Here is a 24,590-nt window from a genome sequence, read left to right as displayed (position 1 = left end):
CTGTACTCCTAATTATCCCATTATCCGATGTGGAAAATTGAGAAGATAGAAATATTTATATTTTTTAATTAAACTGCCTTTTTCGTCAGCATGCTAGGCTAGCTAATGCTAACGCAATCCATTGGATTCCACTACACTTAATAATATAATAATAATAGGCCAGTTAGCAGACGCTTTGATCCAAAGCGACTTACAGTCATGCGTGCATACATTTTTGTGTTGTCCCGGGGATCGAACCCACTACCTTGGCGTTACAAGCGCCGTGCTCTACCAGCTGAGCTACAGAGGACCGCATGTTCCAGTATGTTCCCTTCCAGTAGCTACTCACCCCAACGCTAGGTGTTGCATTTTCAAGGAATCCAGTGGGCTGCTTTAGCATTAACTAGCCTAGCATAAACAGATATGGAATACCATTAAAGGACACCCCCTGGTCACAACATCATTTTTGAACTGTTTAATATTCTGGCTGCTCCACAGCCAATCAAATTTTACATTTGAGTCATTTAGCAGACGCTCTTATTCAGAGCGACTTACAGTTAGTCAGTGCATACATTATTTTTTTCATACTGGCCCCCCGTGGGAATCGAACCCACAACCCTGGCGTTGCAAACACCATGCTCTACCAACTGAGCTACATCCCTGCCGGCCATTCCCTCCCCTACCCTGGGCCAATTGTGCGCCGCCCCATGGGTCTCCCAGTCGCGGCCGGCTACAACAGAGCCTGAATTCGAACCAGGATCACAGCGATGCAGTGCCTTAGACCACTGCGCCACTCGGGAGAAATCAGACGATTAGTCAGGTAAGACTCCTACTGTACGTTGTTCACTGTGTCTGATGAGTCCACATGATTCAGTTGGCAACAGATATTCATCAATCATGGGCCCAGTTGTAATAAACAATGAGCAATGTAACAATGCAAGATTATCTTTAAATCTGAAATAGGAATCAAGCATTAAGCAAAGATCACACATTTTCGTCTCAATTCAATCCATAACACTAAAGATCTGCTCTATAGAGCAATTTAAATGTATTTTCTGATTGAGTCGACATATGCAGCATTTACCGTGTATGCAGTCTCCGTTACCGTGGGAACATTGCCTTTACATTTCTATCGCGCCGTACCGCAACTACGGATTGAATCTAGCCCTTCATTCTTCAGCAATCAATGGGTATACTGCATCCTTAATTGAAATAACAATTGAGCAAGAGGAAATCTACAGATTGTGCCTTTTAATGAGTGTTTTGGACTGCAAAGTGAGTTGTACATCAGTGAGTCTGCAGCGCCTTGCTTAGGCCCTCCTACAAACCCCTGCTTTACAGGTCCTGTGATGTAATGGCTGTAACTCTATCTGTTTGTACACTTACTACAATATTGTCTTGCCTGCTGCTTATGTATCCCCTACAGGAGCTTTCTGACAAATGCATTGACATTGATTGACATACTGACTTCTGGATGATTGACTTCTGGAAGCAAAAAAAATAACCATGACAACTGTCTTTCAATGTTCAGACACAACCAATCAAAAACTGGAATACTTCCCTGTGTATTTTGAGAATGTAACTGTTAACTGTGATGATGACCAAGCATGTACATAAACATTGGTAAAATACCTGCAGTGTGTTGTAATTAGAAGATTTTACATTATTTAGCATAAAGCTGATTTAAAAACCACACTAGTACAGAAGAGGTAGGTCACTTCATGTACTGAGTATGTGACCTTAATGACCTGTGCTTTGAGGTGCCCATGGTAACCACTTCATGGCATCAGATGAGCATGTTGATTCTTGTAAACGTGGACAAATGGAGGATCCACAGGGCTCTGTTAACACCTTTAATGATGATCCCATTCCCAGAGGTGTCTAGGCACTATTGTTGATAAACAATAGGGGTGATGTAATATAATATAATATGCCATTTAGCAGACACTTTTATCCAAAGCAACTTACAGTCATGCGTGCATACATTTTTTTTTGTGTATGGGTGGTCCCGGGGATCGAACCCACTACCTTGGCGTTATAAGCACCGTGCTCTACCAGCTGAGCTACAGAGGACCATGTTTGGCAGTTTGTACTCATTTTGATTAGGCTCTCTGATCATGCATTTTACATTTACATTTTAGTCATTTAGCAGACGCTCTTATCCAGAGCGACTTAAAGGAGCAATTAGGGTTAAGTGCATTGCTCAAGGGCACATCAACAGATTTTTCACCTAGTCGGCTCAGGGTTTAGAACAAGCGACCTTTCGGTTACTGGCACAACGCTCTTAACCACTAAGCTACCTGCCGCCCCACAGAGGCAATCTGAGATTCGAAAATCAACAGCGGTGACCCCGCCATTTGTTTTGGTAAATAGCTGAGGAATGGGGCTAGAGAAATGTAACCACTCTTCAATTCATAGACCGAGCTATAAATGCAAGGACTGACCATAAATAAATAGATTAATAAATATATTAAAATAATATGCCTAATTTGTAAAACAGAAAGCATAATTATCACATTATAGCCTACATTATGGACAGTTTCACAGACCCAGATTAAATAAATCCAAAAGTAGGTTTAATTCTGGTTTATAAAACAAGAACTAAAAATGGGATATAGTGAACATGCAAAATTCCAGATTTGGATTACACACATTTGGTCTGTGATTACATTTTTAGATGAAGATTATTAATCACAGTTCAGAAATAATTAATCATAATTAATCACAACTTCAATGACCTTACACAGCCTCTTGGGCTTTGAGCCAAATATCAACTGCCCTTTGTCTGAAAACAGACTGACAAATACCCAGGAACACAGAGTTAGCAAACATGTACAGAGAGATGACTGAGGAGAAAATATAACTATCATCAAAGTCTGTACTAAGTGAAAGAATCCAGATGTAGAAATCAGAAATCATAGATCCACAGCGCATAGTGGGATTCAGCGGGTGGGCAGAGCAGGATTCAAATGTCTCCTTACAGCACCACTGAGGACAGCTCAACTAAAATAACAATTCTGAAAGGATCTTGCATTACTCACAGATGTTTTTGGCAGTATATAGTATCTGGGTGGGACTGTCCCTTACAGAAAAACACATGATTTCACGTGCTAAATCCCAATTTCACATTATATTTCACATGTGAAATCATGTGAAAATGTGTTTTTGGAACTCTTCACATGTGATCACGTACAGTGGGGAGAACAAGTATTTGATACACTGCCGATTTTGCAGGTTTTCCTACTTACCAAGCATGTAGAGGTCTATAATTTTTATCATATGTACACTTCAACTGTGAGAGACGGAATATAAAACAAAAATCCAGAAAATCACATTGTATGATTTTTAAGTAATTAATTTGCATTTTATTGCATGACATAAGTATTTGATACATCAGAAAAGCAGAACTTAATATTTGGTACAGAAACCTTTGTTTGCAATTACAGAGATCATGCGTTTCCTGTAGGTCTTGACCAGGTTTGCACACACTGCAGCAGGGATTTTGGCCCACTCCTCCATACAGACCTTCTCCAGATCCTTCAGGTTTCGGGGCTGTCGCTGGGCAATACGGACTTTCAGCTCCCTCCAAAGATTTTCTATTGGCTTCAGGTCTGGAGACTGGCTAGGCCACTCCAGGACCTTGAGATGCTTCTTACGGAGCCACTCCTTAGTTGCCCTGGTTGTGTGTTTCGGGTTGTTGTCATGCTGGAAGACCCAGCCACGACCCATCTTTAATGCTCTTACTGAGGGAAGGAGGTTGCTGGCCAAGATCTCGCGATACATGGCCCCATCCATCCTCCCCTCAATACGGTGCAGGCGTCCTGTCCCCTTTGCAGAAAAGCATCCCCAAAAAATGATGTTTCCACCTCCATGCTTCATGGTTGGGATGGTGTTCTTAAGGTTGTACTCATCCTTCTTCTTCCTCCAAACACGGCGAGTGGATTTTAGACCAAAAAGCTCTATTTTTGTCTAATCAGACCACATGACCTTCTCCCATTCCTCCTCTGGATCATCCAGATGGTCATTGGCAAACTTCAGACGGGCCTGGACATGCGCTGGCTTGAACAGGGGGACCTTGCGTGCGCTGCAGGATTTTAATCCATGACGGCGTAGTGTGTAACTAATGGTTTTCTTTGAGACTGTGGTCCCAACTCTCTTCAGGTCATTGACCAGGTCCTGCCGTGTAGTTCTGGGCTGATCCCTCACCTTCCTCATGATCATTGATGCCCCACAAGGTGAGATCTTGCATGGAGCCCCAGACCGAGGGTGATTGACCGTCATCTTGAACTTCTTCCATTTTCTAATAATTGCGCCAACAGTTGTTGCCTTCTCACCAAGCGGCTTGCCTATTGTCCTGTAGCCCATCCCAGCCTTGTGCAGGTCTACAATTTTATCCCTGATGTCCTTACACAGCTCTCTGGTCTTGGCCATTGTGGAGAGGTTGGAGTCTGTTTGATTGAGTGTGTGGACAGGTGTCTTTTATACAGGTAACGAGTTCAAACATGTGCAGTTAATACAGGTAATGAGTGGAGAACAGGAGGGCTTCTTAAAGAAAAACTAACAGGTCTGTGAGAGCCGGAATTCTTACTGGTTGGTAGGTGATCAAATACTTACAGTGAGGGAAAAAAGTATTTGATCCCCTGCTTATTTTGTACGTTTGCCCACTGACAAAGAAATGATCAGTCTATAATTTTAATGGTAGGTTTTTTTGAACAGTGAGAGACAGAATAACAACAAAAAAATTCAGAAAAACGCATGTCAAAAATGTTATCAATTGATTTGCATTTTAATGAGGGAAATAAGTATTTGACCCCTCTGCAAAACATGACTTAGTACTTGGTGGAAAAACCCTTGTTGGCAATCACAGAGGTCAGACGTTTCTTGTAGTTGGCCACCAGGTTTGCACACATCTCAGGAGGAATTTTGTCCCACTCCTCTTTGCAGATCTTCTCCAAGTCATTAAGGTTTCGAGGCTGACGTTTGGCAACTCGAACCTTCAGCTCCCTCCACAGATTTTCTATGGGATTAAGGTCTGGAGACTGGCTAGGCCAATCCAGGACCTTAATGTGCTTCTTCTTGAGCCACTCCTTTGTTGCCTTGGCCGTGTGTTTTGGGTCATTGTCATGCTGGAATACCCATCCACGACCCATTTTCAATGCCCTGGCTGAGGGAAGGAGGTTCTCACCCAAGATTTGATGGTACATGGCCCTGTCCATCTTCCCTTTGATGCGGTGAAGTTGTCCTGTCCCCTTAGCAGAAAAACACCCCCAAAGCATAATGTTTCCACCTCCATGTTTGATGGTGGGAATGGTGTTCTTGGGGTCATAGGCAGCATTCCTCCTCCTCCAAACACGGCGAGTTGAGTTGATGCCAAAGAGCTCGATTTTGGTCTCATCTGACCACAAGACTTTCACCCAGTTCTCCTCTGAATCATTCAGATGTTCATTAGCAAACTTCAGACGGGCCTGTATATGTGCTTTCTTGAGCAGGGGGACCTTGCGGGCGCTGCACGATTTCAGTTCTTCACGGCGTAGTGTGTTACCAATTGTTTTCTTGGTGACTATGTTCCCAGCTGCCTTGAGATCATTGACAAGATCCTCCTGTGTAGTTCTGGGCTGATTCCTCACCGTTCTCATGATCATTGCAACTCCACGAGGTGAGATCTTGCATGGAGCCCCAGGTCTAGGGAGATTGACAGGTATTTTCTGTTTCTTCCATTTGCGAATAATCGCACCAACTGTTGTCACCTTCTCACCAAGCTGCTTGGCGATGGTCTTGTAGCCCATTCCAGCCTTGTGTTGGTCTACAATCTTGTTCCTGACATCCTTGGAGAGCTCTTTGCTTATGTGAACAGGTGTCTTTTATACAGGTAACAAGCTGAGATTAGGAGTGTGCTCCTAATCTCAGCTCGTTACCTGTATAGAAGACACCTGGGAGACAGAAATCTTTCTGATTGAGAGGGGGTCAAATACTTATTTCCCTCATTAAAATGCTAATCAAGTTATAACATTTTTGACGTGTTTTTCTGGATTTTTTTGTTGTTATTCTGTCCCTCACTGTTCAAATCAACCTACCATTAAAATTATAGACTGATCATTTCTTTGTCAGTGGGCAAACGTACAAAATCAGCAGGGGATCAAATACTTTTTTCCCTCACTGTATGTCATGCAATAAAATGCAAATGAATTACTTAAAAATCATACAATGTGATTTTCTGGATTTTTGTTTTAGATTCCGTCTCTCACAGTTGAAGTGTACCTATGCTAAAAATTACAGACCTCTACATGCTTTGTAAGTAGGAAAACCTGCAAAATCGGCAGTTCTTGTTCTCCCCACTGTATGTGTAGTTTCATGTTATCACTTGTTGCTTTGCATGTTGTCACATGTTATCACATTAACTTCAAATAAGATCACATTAAAACATCCCACTGCTGGCTTGACTCTGAAGCTAATGTCACGAGCGTCGTATGGAGTAGACCAATGCGCAGCGTTAGTTGCGAACATACTTTACTTTATTAGTGAAGAACGACAAAAACAACAAACACGATAACGTGACAGTCAACGGTCAAACACAAACCTAACTAGAACAAGATCCCACAAAAACAAAGGGAAAACAGACAGTTTAAATATGGCTCCCAATCAGAGACAACCAACGACAGCTGACACTCGTTGCCTCTGATTGGGAGCCACTCAGGCCAACATAGAAATACACAAACCAGAACTCCCAACATAGAAATACACCACATAGAATTACCACACCCTGGCTCAACATATAGAGTCCCAGAGCCCGGATGTGACAGTACCCCCCCCTAAAGGCGCGGACTGCGACCGCGCCTCAACTAGAACCAAACAGGGGAGGGCTGGGTGGGCATTCCTCCTCGGCGGCGGTTCTGGCTCCGGGCTTGCCCACCACCCTCCAATAATCCCCCCATAGCGCCCCTGGTCCGATCTGGCCCCGCTGGCTGGAGCTGAACTGGACATAGTAGGAGCGGATAGCTTCAGCTCCGGTGTGGAGCAGCCGACAGGTACCCGATCAGGCACCGGTGACCTAGGCACGGGTCGTGCCGGACTGACGACACGCACCCCTGGCTTGGTGCGTGGAGCAGGAACGGACCGGACCGGGCTGACGATGCGCACCCCTGGCTTTGTGCGTGGAGTAGCAACTGGCCGGACCGGGCTGACGATACGCACCCCCGGCTTGGTGCGTGGAGCAGGAATGGACCGGACCGGGCTGACGATGCGCACCCCTGGCTTGGTGCGTGGAGCAGCAACGGGCCGGACCTGGCTGACGATACGCACCCCTGGCTTGGTGCGTGGAGGAGGAACGGGCCTTACCAGGCTGACGACTCGCACCCCTGGCTTGGTGCGTGGAGGAGGAACGGGCCTTACCAGGCTGACGTCTCGCACCCCTGGCTTGGTGCGAGTAGCAGGAACAGGCCGGGCCGGGCTGGCGACGCGCACCGTAGGCTTGGTGCGTGGAGCAGCAACGGGCCTTACCGGGCTGGCGATGCGCACCGTAGGCTTGGTGCGAGGGGCAGGAACAGGCCGGGCCGGGCTGGCGACGCACACCGTAGGCTTGGTGCGGGGAGCAGGCACGGGCCGTGCCGGACTGACGAAGCGCACCACTGACTTGGTGCGGGGAGCAGGAACGGGCCGGACCGGGCTGACGAAGCGCACTACTGACTTGGTGCGGGGAGCAGGAACGGACCGGACCGGGCTGGCGAAGCGTACCACAGGCTCGATGCGGGGAGCAGGAACAGGCCGGACCGGGCTGGCGACGCGCACCACAGGCTCGATGCGAGGAACAGGAACAGACCGGACCGCACTGGGGACACTCACCCCTGGCCCTACGCGGGGATCAGGGACGGGCCGGACCGGACTGGTAACACACCCCAGTACCTCTCGCCGTGCCTCCACACTCTCCTTCCCATGCCGGGTCTTCCTACTGCCCTACAGACCGCTGAGGCTCTATTTACTCACGTCTTCCGGCATTACGGGGTACCCGAGGATATAGTGTCTGATCGAGGCCCCCAGTTTACCTCCAGAGTCTGGAGAGCGTTTATGGAACGGTTGGGGGTTTCGGTGATCCTTACCTCGGGTTACCACCCGGAGAGTAATGGGCAGGTCGAACGTGTCAACCAGGATGTGGGTAGGTTTCTGAGGTCATATTGTCAGGGCCGGCCGGAGGAGTGGGCGAGATATGTGCCCTGGGCCGAGATGGCACAGAACTCTCTCCGCCACTCCTCCACTAAACTAACCCCTTTCCAGTGTGTGTTAGGGTACCAGCCGGTTCTGGCACCTTGGCATGAGAGCCAGATCGAGGCCCCTGCTGTGGATGAGTGGGTGCGGCGCTCGGAGGAGACGTGGAACGCTGCACACGTCCATCTGCAGCGAGCCATCCGTCGACAGAAGACGAGCGCCGACCTCCACCGCAGTGAGGGGCCAGTGTACGCACCTGGAGATCGAGTCTGGCTCTCAACCAGAAACCTGCCCCTCCGCCTGCCCTGCCGGAAGCTGGGTCGGCGGTTTGTGGGGCCTTTTAAAGTCCTGAGGAGATTGAACGAGGTGTGTTACAGGTTACAACTGCCCATTGATTACAAAAATATTAACCCCTCGTTCCATGTGTCTCTCCTCAGGCCGGTGGTAGCTGGTCCACTCCAGGACTTTGAGATAGAAGAGACTCCTCCGCCCCCGTTGGACATCGAGGGGGCTCCGGCATACACTGTTCGGGCCATCCTAGATTCGAGACGCCGGATGGGGGGTCTCCAATATCTCGTGGAGTGGGAGGGGTACGGCCCGGAGGAGCGGTGCTGGGTGCCGAGGAGGGACATCCTGGACCCGTCCCTTCTGACCGAATTCCATCGTGGTCATCCTACGCGCCCTGCTCCGCGTCCTCCTGGTCGTCCCCGAGGCCGGGGGCGGCGCACGGCTGGAGCCGCGCGTCAAGGGGGGGGTACTGTCACGGTTTCGGCCGAGGCGGCCCCTCCTCCTTGTTCGGGCAGGCTTCGGCGGTCGTCGTCTCCGGAGTACTAGCTGCCACCGTTCTATGTTTCATGTTTGATTGGTTTTGTCTGTCTGTCACACCTGTTTAGTGTTTAGTCTCATTAGGCACCCTATTTAGTTCCTTGTGTTAGTTTAGGTGTTGTGTGTAATTGTTTTACTGTCGTGTGGTATTTTTGGTCCGCTGTATTTTGCTCTCTCTCTATTTCGTGTTGTATTAGAGAGTCCTGCACTTTGTGCACACTTACTTTGTTCAGTTTTGTGTGCGTTTATTTCGCCTGTGGCCTGTGGCCGTTGTTGGCGTGTTTTCACGGACTTCACTAAAGACCTTTGGATTTATATCTCTGTGTCCTGCGTGTGATTCCACATCCCACTACACTCCACTCTTGACAGCTAAGCAGGGTTGGTCCTGGTCGGTCCCTGGATTGGAAACCAGATGCTGCTGGAAATGGTGTTGGAGGGCCAGTAGGAGGTACTCTTTCCTCTGGTCAAAAAAAATATCCCAATGCCCCAGGGCAGGGATTGGGGACATTGCCCTGTGTAGGGTGCCGTCTTTCACATGGGACGTTAAATGGGCGTCCCGACTCTCTGTGGTCACTAAAGATCCCATGGCACATATCGTAAGAGTAGGGGTGTTAACCCCGGTGCCCTGGCTAAATTCCTCATCATGGCCACCTAATCATCCCCAGCTTCTAATTGGCTCATTCATCCCCCCGCTCCCCTGTAACTATTCCCCAGGTCGTTGCTGTAAATGAGAATGTGTTCTCAGTCAACTTACCTGGTAAAATAAGGGTAAAATAAAAAAAATTATGTACAGCTTATAAAGGCTTCATAAAGCCTTCATAAACATCTTTAACCGTATGTCATGCTCTATAAAGGGTTCATAAATGTGGCATAAATGTTTGACATAACCACCGATGTAAATTATGACATAAACATGTGTTTTATAAAGGGTGGCATAAGCACCTCTTAATAAAGACTTTGTAAATCATATTGAATTGTGTTCACAACAATGCTTAAACCACACCAGGGGATGACTTTTGAGGTCTGGGAAAAATCTAAGAAACTTAGATTTTTTAGTGTAGTTGCCCTTTATTTCAGCGGGCATGCCCTGCACTGTTTCTGTAGCACAATAAGTGTACGTGATGAGATCGCAAATCAAATGCCCACTTGTGGTGCCACTGGACAGCATAAAACGAGTAAGTTAAAATGTTTTTATTGTAATTTAAATTAGCTTGTAGCAGTTAGGTGTTGTTATATTACATAGCTACTGTACCTCAATCATTATTTCAAATAATTTCAGTGACTTCACAGCAATTGCTAGCTAAGTTAGCTAGCTAGCAAAATGTATTTAGCTAGCAGGCTCAGCTAAATAAAAATCCCCCAAGATACACCCACAGAGGAATACAATAGTACGAATCAAATGGAGTTTCCCATCTCCCCTTTACAGAAGTGCCCTTATCCAGATTGTTTGACAAAGGCATTTCCTAACAGACCTGCTAACTTTCTTTGTTGTTAGTTTAAGGTTGGAACCAACATGTAGTACCTCTACCAGGCAGAGAGGCAAGAACCATTCATCCGCCAGCTCATGAACACGCTACACTGTTCACAGCCCTGTGTAATGTTCAATGTAATTGCATTGCTGGACTTTTTAAAACTTAATGTAGGTGTATTGTTTTAAAAATGTCAAAATGTATGTTAGTTATTAGTGATAATTCCCGAAGTGTTAATACATTTGTGTTTACATCATTAATCTTTTATGTGTAATGAATGACCAAAGGGGTCTGACTTTAAAGTAAGTACAGCGTCATGTGATATAGAGTCTTTATGGATGTGTTATGAATGATCGAAGGTGTCTCACTTCAAATGAAGTATTACAGGACACTACATGAAGTGTCAATGAATAGGTTATTAACATTCTACTGATTTATAACATATTCAGACCTTTGGTATGAGACTCGGAATTGAGCTCTGATGCGTCCTGTTTCCATTGATCATCCTTGAGATGTTTCTACAAGTTGATTGGAGTCCACCTGTGGTAAATTCAATTGATTGGACATGATTTGACAACTGTCTATATAAGGTCCCACAGTTGACAGTGCATGTCAGAGAAAAAACCAAGACATGAGGTCGAAGGAATTGTCCGTAGAGCTCCGAGACAGGATTGTGTCGAGGCACAGATCTGGGGAAGGTTACCAAAAAATGTCTGCAGCATTGAAGGTCCCCAAGAAAACAGTGGCCTCCATCATTCTTAAATGGAAGAAGTTTGGAAACACCAAGACTCTTCCTAGAGCTCGCCGCCCGGCCAAACTGAGCAATCGGGAGAATGGCCTTGGTCAGGGAGGTGACCAAGGACCCGATGGTCACTCTGACAGAGCTCTAGAGTTCTTCTGTGGAGATGGGATAACATTCCAGAAGGACAACCATCTCTGCAGCACTCCACCAATCAGGCCTTTATGGTAGCGTGGCCAGACGGAAGCCACTCCTCAGTAAAAGGCACGTGACAGTCCACTTGGAGTTTGCCAAAAGGCACCTAAAAACTCTCAGACCATGAGAAACAAGATTCTCTGGTCTGATGAAACCAAGATTGAACTCTTTGGCCTGAATGCCAAGCGTCACGTCTGGAGGAAACCTGGCACCATCCCTATGGTGAAGCATGGTGGTGGCAGCATCATGCTGTGGGGATGTTTTTCAGCGGCATGGACTGGGAAACTATTCAGGATCAAGGAAAAGATGAACAGAGCAAAGTACAGAGAGATACTTGATGAAAACCTGCTCCAGAGTGCTCAGGACCTCAGACTGGGGTGAAGGTTCACCTTCCAACAGGACAACAACCCTAAGCACACAGCCAAGACGACACAGGAGTGGCTCGGGACCAGTCTCTGAATGTCCTTGAGTGGCCCAGCTAGAGTCCGGACCTGAAAATAGCTGTGCAGCGACACTCCCCATCCAACCTGACAGAGCTTGAGAAGATCTGCAGAGAAGAATGGGAGAAACTCCCCAAATACAGGTGTGCCAAGCTTGTAGCGTCATACCCAAGAAGACTCAATGCTGAAATCGCTGCTAAAGGTGTTTCAACAAAGTACTGAGTAAAGGGTCTGAATACTTATGTAAATGTAATATTTCTGTTTTTTCTAAAAAACTGTTTTTGCTTTATCATTATAGGGTATTGTGTGTAGGTTGATGAGGCGATAAAACAATTTAATCAATTTTAGAATAAGGCTGTAACGTAACAAAATGTAGAAAAAGTCAAGGGGTCTGAATACTTTCCCAAGGCACTGTATGTTGAAAAAATTAATTAAAAGAAAAGAAAACATCATACTGTATCAGTATTTAATCATCTGGAATGAGTTATCCATCATGATAATATTTTTCTCTGCAAAACTGACAGGTGCTCAATTGAGGAAGTTTAAAGATGGAAAAACAAATAGATACAGTAAAGGCCTTGCACATGCCTGGAGTATTTAAAATACATTCAAATGTATCATTTCACGTAGCCATCCTTCCTGAGAAGGCTAAATGTACCATAACCTGTTTGCATCTCAGATACAGATGGAAAACACAGGGCCGGGTAAACAAAAAAGGAAAGAATATATATATATATAGTATATGACTAATTCGTTATCACATTATAACCTACATTATGGGCCAGTTTAACAGATCCAGATTAATATGTATATTTTGTGCATAGTGTTGGTCAGTTGTTATGAGACATTATGAGAAAATGAAGGGATATACAGTATCATGTGAAGTATAAAGTACGATCTGCATAAATAGTCAGTATCACAGAAAACATTACACATTATCAACACAAATAATCTTTATTTCAATAATATCACCTAAGCGCAAACATGTTTTCACCATGTAATTTAGACAACATAATTGCAAAACAATTAATCAAAAAACTGAAAGGATACTACATCCACAGAGATCCTATAAAAATGTGTTTGACTACATCCACTCGAGGCCACTAGCGATGTGTTACCGTCTCTGCTCCCCATGTACTGTAGGTATGTATGCGTGTGTGCGTATGTATGTATGTATGTACAGTTGAAGTCGGAAGTTTACGTACACCTTAGCCAAATACATTTAAACTCAGTTTTTCACAATTCCTGACATTTCATCCTAGTAAAAATTCCCTGTCTTAGGTCAGTTAGGATCACCACTATATTTTAGGAATGTGAAATGTCAGAATAATAGTAGAGAAAAGTATTTATTTCAGCTATTATCTCTTTCATCACATTCCCAGTGGGTCAGAAGTTTACATACACTCAATTAGTATTTGGTAGCATTGCCTTTAAATTGTTTAACTTGGGTCAAACGTTTCAGGTAGCCTTCAACAAGCTTCCCACAATAAGTTGGGGTCATTGTCCATTTGGATGACCCATTTGCGACCAAGCTTTAACTTCCTGACTGATGTCTTGAGATGTTGCTTCAATATATCCACATACTTTTCCTTTCTCATGATGCCATCTATTTTGTGAAGTGCACCAGTCCCTCCTGCAGCAAAGCACCCCTACAGCATGATGCTGCCACCCCCGTGCTTCACGCATTTGGAAATTGCTCCCAAGGATGAACCAGACTTGTGGAGGTCTACAATCTTTTCTCTGAGGTCTTTGCTGATTTCTTTAGATTTTCCCATGATGTCAAGCAAAGAGGCACTGAGTTTGAAGGTAGGCCTTGAAATACATCCACAGGTACACCTCCAATTGACTCAAATGATGTCAATTAGCCTATTAGAAGCTTCTAAAGCCATGACATCATTTTATGGAATTTTCCAAGCTGTTTAAAGGCACAGTCAACTTAGTGTATGTAAACTTCTGACCCACTGGAATTGTGATACAGTGAATTATAACTGAAATAATCTGTCTGTAAACAATTGTTGGAAAAATTACTTGTGTCATGCACAAAGTAGATGTCCTAACTGACTTGCCAAAACTATAGTTTGTTAACAAGAAATTTGTGGAGTGGTTGAAAAACTAGTTTTAATGACTCCAACCTAAGTGTATATAAACTTCCGACTTCAACTGTATGTATGTATAAGATATGGGAGAGGAGAGGCTAACTCCTACTAGTGGACGTGGGTTGATTTAATGTTTTGGGGCCAACTGAATTGTACTTGTTTTTTAAACATACACACCTGTGTCTGATTTGGTTTAATAAAGGACTGAGAGCAAGGCACATATTTGTCACACTTCTTTGTCAGTACTGATTTTAGACATACAGTGAGCTCCAAAAGTATTGGGACAGTGACACATTTCTTGTTGTTTTGGCTCTGCACTCCAGCACTTTGGATTTGAAATGATACAATGACTATGAGGTTAAAGTGCCAACTGAAATATTTAATTTGAGGGTATTTTCATCCATATGCGGTGAACCGTTTAGAAATGACAGCACTTTTTGTACATTCTCTCTTATATGTGTATTAAAGTAGTAAAAAGTTAGGTTTTTGGTATCATATTCATAGCACCCAATGACTACATTGCTTGCAAATGTGAACTTGACTCTTGTGCTTTTGTACCTATAGTCTATTACCATAATGATGATCACAATATAATGTTGACCAATCAGATATTACTACATTCAAATCTACATAAAAAAATCTGTAGCAGAGCACTTAAGTTGATGATGTCATAGTTATAACCACTCCCTTCAAGATGATTTGATAGTCTCTTTCATCGGCCATGAGGCCATCTAATCAGTTAGTTCATTGCATATTTCACTGATTTTGCCTAAATTGCTACAATAATTTGATCTAAGGGTCTGGATTCAATCCGTATTGCCGAAGTTCCGCATTGCAGCCCAATTGACATTTAAAGGCAATGTTCCATTCATGGCATTATCGGAAATTACCTTTACATTTTAAGCACGCTACAGCGCAGGATTTCAGCGATAAGGATTGAATCCAGCACTACCCCGTCAAGACCAGACTTGTGGTTACACGTGTGAGAAATAGTTGAAAGGGTTATAATACCTACAGTAACCTCCTCCTCCTTCCAAATATTGGTGATCCAAATGCACCTTGGTCATGAATTATTTGTATTTGCTGATATGGTAGTAGATTACACAGAACAGAGCCATTTTAACAAGACATCATTGCTCAGCTCTTTCGAGTTACTAGGTAGTCATCATGTTCAGGCAAGTGCACAGATAGGGCTCAACCAGTGCCCGAGCAGCTGCTCTTTTGCCGGCCTATGAAAAATTGCCCTTGCAGCTCGGTGGATTTTTTACAATTGTATGAATAATAAAAAATTAAATAAATTGTCTCTTTAAATTTTTTATGCAACGAATTGTACATCAAACTAGCTAATTTCATGAGCTCTTGAATCTTAGTAAATGTCCCCTTCACCTGCCCTATGAGCACACTAGTCTGACTTGCATGCAGTGGCCACTGTCTGCAGATGACGGGTGGGGAGACTTGAATGCTAGTAGGAGGCTATTATTGAGTTGGATCTGTTATATGTGTCTCTCACTGTTAGGGACAAAGAATGGGCTAATTCTACTACTTGTTAGTAAGAGGCAGATGTCAGAAGCAGAACAAACTCAAATCAAGTAAAACTAGTTTGTTTCACCAGCATAGCTAACAGAAGTGTAAAGTAACTATACAGAACAAAAATATAAACGCAACATGTAACGTGTTGGAACCATGTTTCATGAACTGAAATAAAAGATCCCAGACATTTTCCATACGCACAAAAAGCTTATTTCACTCAAATTCTGTGCACAAATGTGTTAACATCCCTGTTAGTGAGCATTCCTCCGTTGCCAAGATAATATATCCACCTGACAGGTGTGGCATATCAAGAAACTGACTAGATTAAACTTCATGATCATTACACAGGCGCACCTTGTGCTGCGGACAATAAAAGGCCACTTTAAAATGTGCAAAATAGTCAGTAACACAGAAAACATTACACATTATCAAAACAAATCATCTTTATTTCAATAATATCACGTAAGTGCAAACATGTTTTCACCATGCCATTTAGACAACATAATTTCATCAGCTGGAGTTGCAAAACAATGAATCAAAAAACTGAAAGGATACTACATCCACAGAGATCCTATAAAAATCTGTATGACTACATCCACTCGAGGCCACTAGCGATGTGTTACTGTCTCTGCTCCCTATGTACTGTAGGTATGTATGCGTGTATGTGTGTATGTATGTATGTATGTATGTAAAGATATGGGAGAGGAGAAGCTAACTCCTGTTAGTGGACATGGGTTGATTTAATGTTTTGGGGCCAACTGGATTGTACTTGTTTTTTTAAACTACACACCTGTGTCTGATATGGTTTAATAAAGAACTGAGAGCAAGGCACATATTTGTCACACTTCTTTGTCAGTACTGATTTTAGACATACAGTGAGCTCCAAAAGTATTGGGACAGTGACACATTTCTTGTTGTTTTGGCTCTGCACTCCAGCACTTTGGATTTGAAATGATACAATGACTATGAGGTTAAAGTGCACACTGACAGATTTAATTTGAGGGTATTTTCATCCATATGGGGTGACCCATTTAGAAATTACAGCACTTTTTGTACATAGTCCCCACATTTTAGGGGACAAATTCACTTATTCAGTGGGGAAAAAAACTATTTAGTCAGCCACCAATTGTGCAAGTTCTCCCACTTAAAAAGATGAGAGAGGCCTGTAATTTTCATCATAGGTACACGTAAACTATGACAGACAAATTGAGATTTTTTTTCCAGAAAATCACATTGTAGGATTTTTTATGAATTTATTTGCAAATTATGGTGGAAAATAAGTATTTGGTCACCTACAAACAAACAAGATTTCTGGCTCTCACAGACCTGTAACTTCTTCTTTAAGAGGCTCCTCTGTCCTCCACTCGTTACCTGTATTAATGGCACCTGTTTGAACTTGTTATCAGTATAAAAGACACCTGTCCATAACCTCAAACAGTCACACTCCAAACTCCACTATGGCCAAGACCAAAGAGCTGTCAAAGGACACCAGAAACAAAATTGTAGACCTGCACCAGGCTGGGAAGACTGAATCTGCAATAGGTAAGCAGATTGGTTTGAAGAAATCAACTGTGGGAGCAATTATTAGGAAATGGAAGACATACAAGACCACTGATAATCTCCCTCGATCTGGGTCTCCACGCAAGATCTCACCCCGTGGGGTCAAAATGATCACAAGAACGGTGAGCAAAAATCCCAGAACCACACGGGGGGACCTAGTGAATGACCTGCAGAGAGCTGGGACCAAAGTAACAAAGCCTACCATCAGTAACACACTACGCTGCCAGGGACTCAAATCCTGCTTGTACATGTCCAGGTGCATTTGGATGATCCAGAAGAGGATTGGGAGAATGTCATATGGTCAGATGAAACCAAAATATAACTTTTTGGTAAAAACTCAACTCGTCGTGTTTGGAGGACAAAGAATGCTGAGTTGCATCCAAAGAACACCATACCTACTGTGAAGCATGGGGGTGGAAACATAATGCTTTGGGGCTGTTTTTCTGCAAAGGGACCAGGACAACTGATCCGTGTAAAGGAAAGAATGAACGGGGCCATGTATCTTGAGATTTTGAGTGAAAACCTCCTTCCATCAGCAAGGGCATTGAAGCTGAAACGTGGCTGGGTCTTTCAGCATGACAATGATCCCAAACACACCGCCCGGGCAACGAAGGAGTGGCTTCGTAAGAAGCATTTCAAGGTCCTGGAGTGGCCTAGCCAGTCTCCAGATCTCAACCCCATAGAAAATCTTTGGAGGGAGTTGAAAGTCCGTGTTGCCCAGCGACAGCCCCAAAACATCACTGCTCTAGAGGAGATCTGCATGGAGGAATGGGCCAAAATACCAGCAACAGTGTGTGAAAACCTTGTGAAGACTTACAGAAAAAGTTTGACCTGTGTCATTGCCAACAAAGGGTATATAACAAAGTATTGAGAAACTTTTGTTATTGACCAAATACTTATTTTCCACCATAATTTGCAAATAAATTCATAAAAAATCCTACAATGTGATTTTCTGTTTTTTTTTCTCTCATTTTGTCTGTCATAGTTGACGTGTACCAATGATGAAAATTACAGGCCTCTCATCTTTTTAAGTGGGAAAACTTGCACAATTGGTGGCTGACTAAATACTTTTTTCCCCCACTGTATGTGTATTAAAGTAGTAAAAAGTTAGATTTTTGGTCTCATATTCATAGCACGCAATGACTACATTGCTGGTGATTCTACAAATTTGTTGGATGCATTTGCTGTTTTTTTTCAGTTGTGTTTCAGATTATTTTGTGCCCAATAGAAATTATTGGTAAATAATGTATTGTGTCATTTTGGAGTCACTTTTATTGTAAATAAGAATAGAATATGTTTCTAAACACTTCTACATTCATGTGGATGCTACCATGATTACGGATAATCCTGAATGAATCGAATTTTGGTCATTCATCAGAAAGTTACAGACGCACAAATATCATACCCCCAAGACATGCTAACCTCTCACCATTACAATAACAGGGGAGGTTAGTATGTCTTAGGGATATTTGTGCGTCTGTAACTTTCTCACTCATCATTTTTCACGAATCATTCAGGATTATCCGTAATCATGGTAGCATCCACATTAATGTAGAAGTGTTTAGAAACATATTATATTCTTATTTACAGTGAAATTGACTCCAAAATTACACAATACATTATTTACCATTCATTTCTATTAGTAGAATTTGTAGTCACAAGCTGGATGTAGTCATTGCGTGCTATGAATATGAGACCAAGAACCTAACTTTTTACTACTTTTATACACATATAAGTGAATTCGTCCCAATACTTTTGGTCCCCTAAAATGGGGGGAAATATGTACAAAAAGTGCTGTAATTTCTAAACAATTCCCCCGATATGGATGAAAATACCCTCAAATTAAATCTGTCAGTCTGCACTTTAACCTCATTGTCATTATATAATTTCAATTCCAAAGTGCTTGAGTACAGAGCCAAAACAACAACAAAATTGTCACTGTCTCAATACTTTTGGAGCTCACTGTATTTATTCTGAAAACAATTGTATTTCTGAAGAGTCAGATTGAAATATTTTACCAGAAACGATCATTCTAAACGCCCTTCTGAACCAACTGTAAAAGAATGCATACACCATGGGATTAATAGTTGAATTCAAATAGGCAATCCATATAAGTGTTTCAAACATAACGGGTGGGGTAGAGTAACTAATAAAAGGATCAATACAGTTGACGACAAAAAAGGGTGTCCAGAATGATAGAAATACCCCCATAATGATAGCAAGTGTTTTGGTGGCCTTCCTCTGTGATTTGCCTACAGACTTCTGATTGGTTGTACCCTGAATTGAGCGTGCCTGTCTCCGTGCTATAAGGAAGATCTTTAGGTAGACGCTAAGCAACCCTACTCCTGGGATGTAGAATGAGAGCACCGAAGCCACAATACTTGACACTTTGTTTTGAAACAAAATACATCCTCCCTCACAGGCAATGTTTTTATAGTAAAAATCCTCAATGCCCCAAATATTGAGCTCCAGAAATATCATACAAAACCCTACTATGGCAGAAACAGTCCAGGTGACCAACATCATAATCAGAACAACGTGAACAGTTATTTTAGTTCTATAAAGGAGAGGGTGACACACTGCATAATACCGGTCAATAGAAATAAAACACAAATTAAGAATGGATGTATTGCACAACATAACATCAGTGCTGGTGTAGATTTTACAGAATAAATCTCCAAAATACCAGCAGCTTTCCACTGAATATACCATTCTGGGAAGCATCACTAAAGCCCCCAAGAGGAGGTCTGACACAGCCAGAGAGAGGATGAGGTAGTTGGTTGGGGTGTGGAGCTGTTTGAAGTGAATGATGGGGATGATTACAAGAAGGTTGCCACACACTGTGAGAACAGACATTGAGCCAAGGAAGAGATAAAGTAATACTCGTATTGTTGGAGGAAAGATTGATATTTTGCAAGACCCATTCACTGATTCAAAACATAGAAGTATATTCTCAACAATATCAGCCTTGCTTAGACTGATTCCTAGTTCCATGGTCGTGGTTGAAAGAATCTTATCTGAAATAAAAAATATACATTATTGTCACATTATTTATTACTATAGATTTAAAGATCAATTACAGAATATTAGTTGGAAATAATTACATTATGCATGGTTTAATTTAAAATGTAAAAGCTATGTTTTTCGACACAGTATGGTGTCACTTAGTTTAATTTATTAAATTATTGTTGCTTATTCATATGAAATATTTTCACAAATACCCAGAGACATGTTTTTTCCATTTCAAAAGGTGTGACATACAATGTAAGTGTTTCCAATTCAGCAAGTATGATTTGTTTTCATGGTGCTTCATCATACCTTACCTCTCAGCGATGCAGATGGTGATGCATCACATGTGAATCCCTTTTCCCTGGTCACAATGTGATACAAAAATCGGAACTTGAATCTCATGCTTTTGTACCCATAGTCTATTACCATAATGATGATTACAATATCCTTTTGACCAATCAGACATCGCTACATTCAACTCTACAGGGCACTAAAGCTGATGATGTCATATGGTTGTAACCTCTCACCTCAGCAGCACCATTGAGGATAATTGTTAAACCTTGACAAGTATCATGCCATTTTATAAAGGACTCAAATTCAGATTTTCAGTTAAACACTGTTACACAAAAAGAAACAGCCACATTTTGAGAGCAGTATAATGTGCAAAAGATATTTCTCAAATGCTTCAATTCAGTTATATTTAGTTTTACTGGGGGAGGTCTGGTAATGTAATTATGTGCACTAGCACAAAACACCACATCTTTAATTTTAGTCTATCAATGTGTCTATGGAGCCCCACAATGTAATAAATAAAATATTCTGACTTCCCAGGCAGTATATGGGATGCAAGGAATTTATCCAGGTCACTGACATTTGCCTTTTAAGATAGTATGCCATAGGAGTACATTGTAGCAATGGCCCAACCGGCAAAAACCATGAGCCATGCAATTGGTATAGTAATCTTGGTGGAATAGTGAAGTAGATTGTACACAGCCTCATATCGTTCTATTGTCACGATCGTCGGGAACAGAGGACCAAGGCGCAGCGTGGAAGGTGAACATACTTTTATTTAATGATACACGAACAAAAACAACAAAACGATAACGTGACGTCCTTGGATCAAACACAACCTAATAGGAACAAGATCCCACAAACACTGTGGGAAAACTGGCTGCTTAAGTATGGTCCCAATCAGAGACAACAAGCAACAGCTGATACACGTTGCCTCTGATTGAGAACCACACTGGCCAACATAGAAATACTAAACTAGAAACGAATCAAATGAAAACTCACACCCTGGCTCAACATACTAGAGTCCCCAGAGCCAGGGCGTGACATCTATGGCAATGAAGACCAGGTGAAAAATTGAAACAGATGGTGCCAGAGACAGTATAAACATGTGAGTTAGCGTGTGGAGCTAATTTATTTGAAGCAAAGGAGGCATGGTGCAGGAGGCATTAGATCCTGAGTAACCTAGGACCAACGGCGACGCATTTTGGACGTCTTTATTTGGTCTTTTTTGGTGCGATCTGGACCTGCATTGATTTCAATGTCCACGGATATCTATATTTAGATTTTGGTCATTCATCAGACGCTGTTATCCAAAGTGACTTACAGTCAGTGCATTCGACAAAGGTAGATACAGTGCCTTGCAAAAGTATTTCCTATTTTGTTTCATTACAACATGTAATTTAACTGGATTTTTATTTGGATTTCATGTAATGGACATACACAAAATAGTCCAAATTGGTGAAGTGAAATAAAAAAAATACCTTGTTTCAAAAAATTCAAAAAATAAATAACGGAAAAGTGGTGTGTGCATATGTGTTCACCCCCTTTGCTATGAAGCTCCTAAATAAGATCTGGTGCAACCAATTAACTTCAGAAGTCACATAATTAGTTAAATAAAGTCCACCTGTGTGCAATCTAAGTGTCACATGATCTGTCACATGATCTCAGTATATATACACCTGTTCTGAAAGGCCCCAGAGTCTGCAACACCACTAAGCAAGGGGCACCACCAAGCAAGCGGCACCATGAAGACCAAGGAGCTCTCCAAACAGGTCAGGGACAAAGTTGTGGAGAAGTACAGATCAGGGTGGGTTATAAAAAAATATCTGAAACTTTGAACATCCCACGGAGCACCATTAAATCCATTATAAAAAAATGGAAAGAATATGGCACCACAACAAACCTGCCAAGAGAGTGCCGCCCACCAAAACTCACAGACTAGGCAAGGAGGGCATTAATCAGAGATGCAAGAAAGAGACCAAAGATAACCCTGAAGGAGCTGCAAAGCTCCACAGCGGAGATTGGAGTATCTGTCCATAGGACCACTTTAAGCCATACACTCCACAGAACTGGGCTTTACGGAAGAGTGGCCAGAAAAAAGCCATGGCTTAAAGAAAAAAACAAGCAAACACGTTTGGTGTTCGCCAAAAGGCATGTGGGAGACTCCCCAAACATATGGAAGAAGGTACTCTTGTCAGATGAGACTAAAATTGAGCTTTTTGGCCATCAAGGAAAATGCTATGTCTGGCGCAAACCCAACACCTCTCATCACCCCGAGAACACCATCCCATCATGCTGTGGGGATGTTTTTAATCGGCAAGGACTGGGAAACTGGTCAGAATTGAAGGAATGATAGATGGCGCAAAAAAAAGGGAGTTTCAGTCTTCCAGAGATTTGAGACTGGGACGGAGGTTCACCTTCCAGCAGGACAATGACCCTAAGCATACTGCTAAAGCAACACTCGAGTGGTTTAAGGGGAAACATTTAAATGTCTTGGAATGGCCTAGTCAAAGCCCAGACCTCAATCCAATTGAGAATCTGTGGTATGACTTAAAGATTGCTGTACACCAGCGGAACCCATCCAACTTGAAGGAGCTGGAGCAGTTTTGCCTTGACGAATGGGCAAAAATCCCAGTGGCTAGATGTGCCAAGCTTATAGACCATACCCCAAGAGACTTGCAGCTGTAATTGCTGCAAAGGGTGGCTCTACAACGTATTGACTTCCGGGGGGGGGGAATAGTTATGCACACTCAAGTTTTCAGTTTTTTTGTCTTATTTCTTGTTTAATTCACAATAAAAAATATTTTGCATCTTCAAAGTGGTAGGCATGTTGTGTAAATCAAATTATACAAACCCCCCAAAAATAACTTTTAATTCCAGGATGTAAGGCAACAAAATAGGAAAAATGCCAAGGGGGGGTGAATACTTTCACAAGCCACTGTAAACAACAACATATCAGTCATAGCAAGAAAATACTATTTCTGTAACTGTTACTGAGAATGTTATTGTAAACTAAACTAAATTATAAACGCAACATGCAACAATTTCAACGATTTTACTGAGTTGCAGTTCATATAAGGAAATCAGTCAATTTAAATAAATGCATTTGGCCTAATCTATAGATTTCACATGACTGGGAATACAGATATGCATCTGTCACAGTTAACTTTAAAAAAAAGTAGGGGCATGGATCAGAAAACCAGTTAGTATCTGGTGTGACCACCATTTGCCTCATGCAGTGCGGCACATCTCCTTCGCATATTGATCAGGCTGTTGTTTGTGGCCTGTAGAATGTTGTCCCACTCCTCTTCAATGGCTGTGTGAAGTTGCTGGATATTGGCGGGAACTTGAACATGCTGTCGTACAAGTCTATTCAGAGCATCCCAAACATGCCCAATGGGTGACATGTCTGGTGAGTATGCAGGCCATGGAAGAACTGGGACATTTTCAGCTTACAGTAATTGTGTACAGATCCTTGCGACATTGGGCCGTGCATCATCATGCTGAAACATGAGGTGAATGGCACGACAATGGGCCTCAGGATCTTGTCACGGTATCTCTGTGCATTAAAATTGCCATCGATAATATGCAATTGTATTCGTTGCCCGTAGCTTATGCCTGCTCATACCATAACCTCACCACCACAATGGGGCACTTTGTTCACAATGTTGACATCAGCAAACCGCTCGCCCAAACGACGCCATCTACCATCAGCTCAGTACAGTTGAAACTGGGATTCGTCCGTGAAGAGCACATTTATCCAGCGTGCCAGTGGCCATCAAAGGTGAACATTTGCCCACTGAAGTCGGTTAAGACGCCGAACTGCATTCAGGTCAAGATCCTGATGAGGATGACGAGCACGCAGATGAGCTCCCATGAGGCGGTTTCTGACAGTTTGGCATAAATTCTTTGGTCGCGCAAACCCCGAGTTTCATCAGCTGTCCGGGTGGCTGGTCTCAGACAATCCCGCAGGTGAAGAAGCCGGATGTGGAGGGCTGGCGTGGTTACACGTGGTCTGCGGTTGTGAGGCCGGTTGGAAGTACTGCCAAATTCTCTAAAACGACGTTGGAGGCGGCTTATGGAGGAGAAATTAACATTAAATTCGCTGGCAACAGCTCTGGTGGACATTCCTGCAGTCAGCATGCAAATTGCACGCTTACTCAAAACTTGAGACATCTGTGGCATTGTGTTGTGTGACAAAACTGCACATTTTAGAGTGGCCTTTTATTGTCCCCAGCACAAGGTGCACCTGTGTAAT

General features: G+C 42.9%; 1 protein-coding gene across 1 annotated transcript; it reads right to left on the bottom strand.

Moving 5' to 3' along the window:
• Window positions 1-19,000: 19,000 nt before the first annotated feature.
• Window positions 19,001-20,026, bottom strand: LOC311106821 (trace amine-associated receptor 1-like; the record flags this gene model as incomplete). Its single annotated transcript, XM_084149192.1, has 1 exon — window positions 19,001-20,026. One exon carries the CDS (start codon window positions 20,024-20,026, stop codon window positions 19,001-19,003), a length of 1,026 nt encoding a protein of 341 aa, XP_084005318.1.
• Window positions 20,027-24,590: the final 4,564 nt, after the last annotated feature.

The sequence above is a fragment of the Coregonus lavaretus genome, assembly GCF_964263955.1.
Source record: "Coregonus lavaretus genome assembly, chromosome: 31".
NCBI classification, from domain to species: Eukaryota; Metazoa; Chordata; class Actinopteri; order Salmoniformes; family Salmonidae; genus Coregonus; species Coregonus lavaretus.
This window is presented reverse-complemented; position numbering and strand designations above follow the sequence as displayed.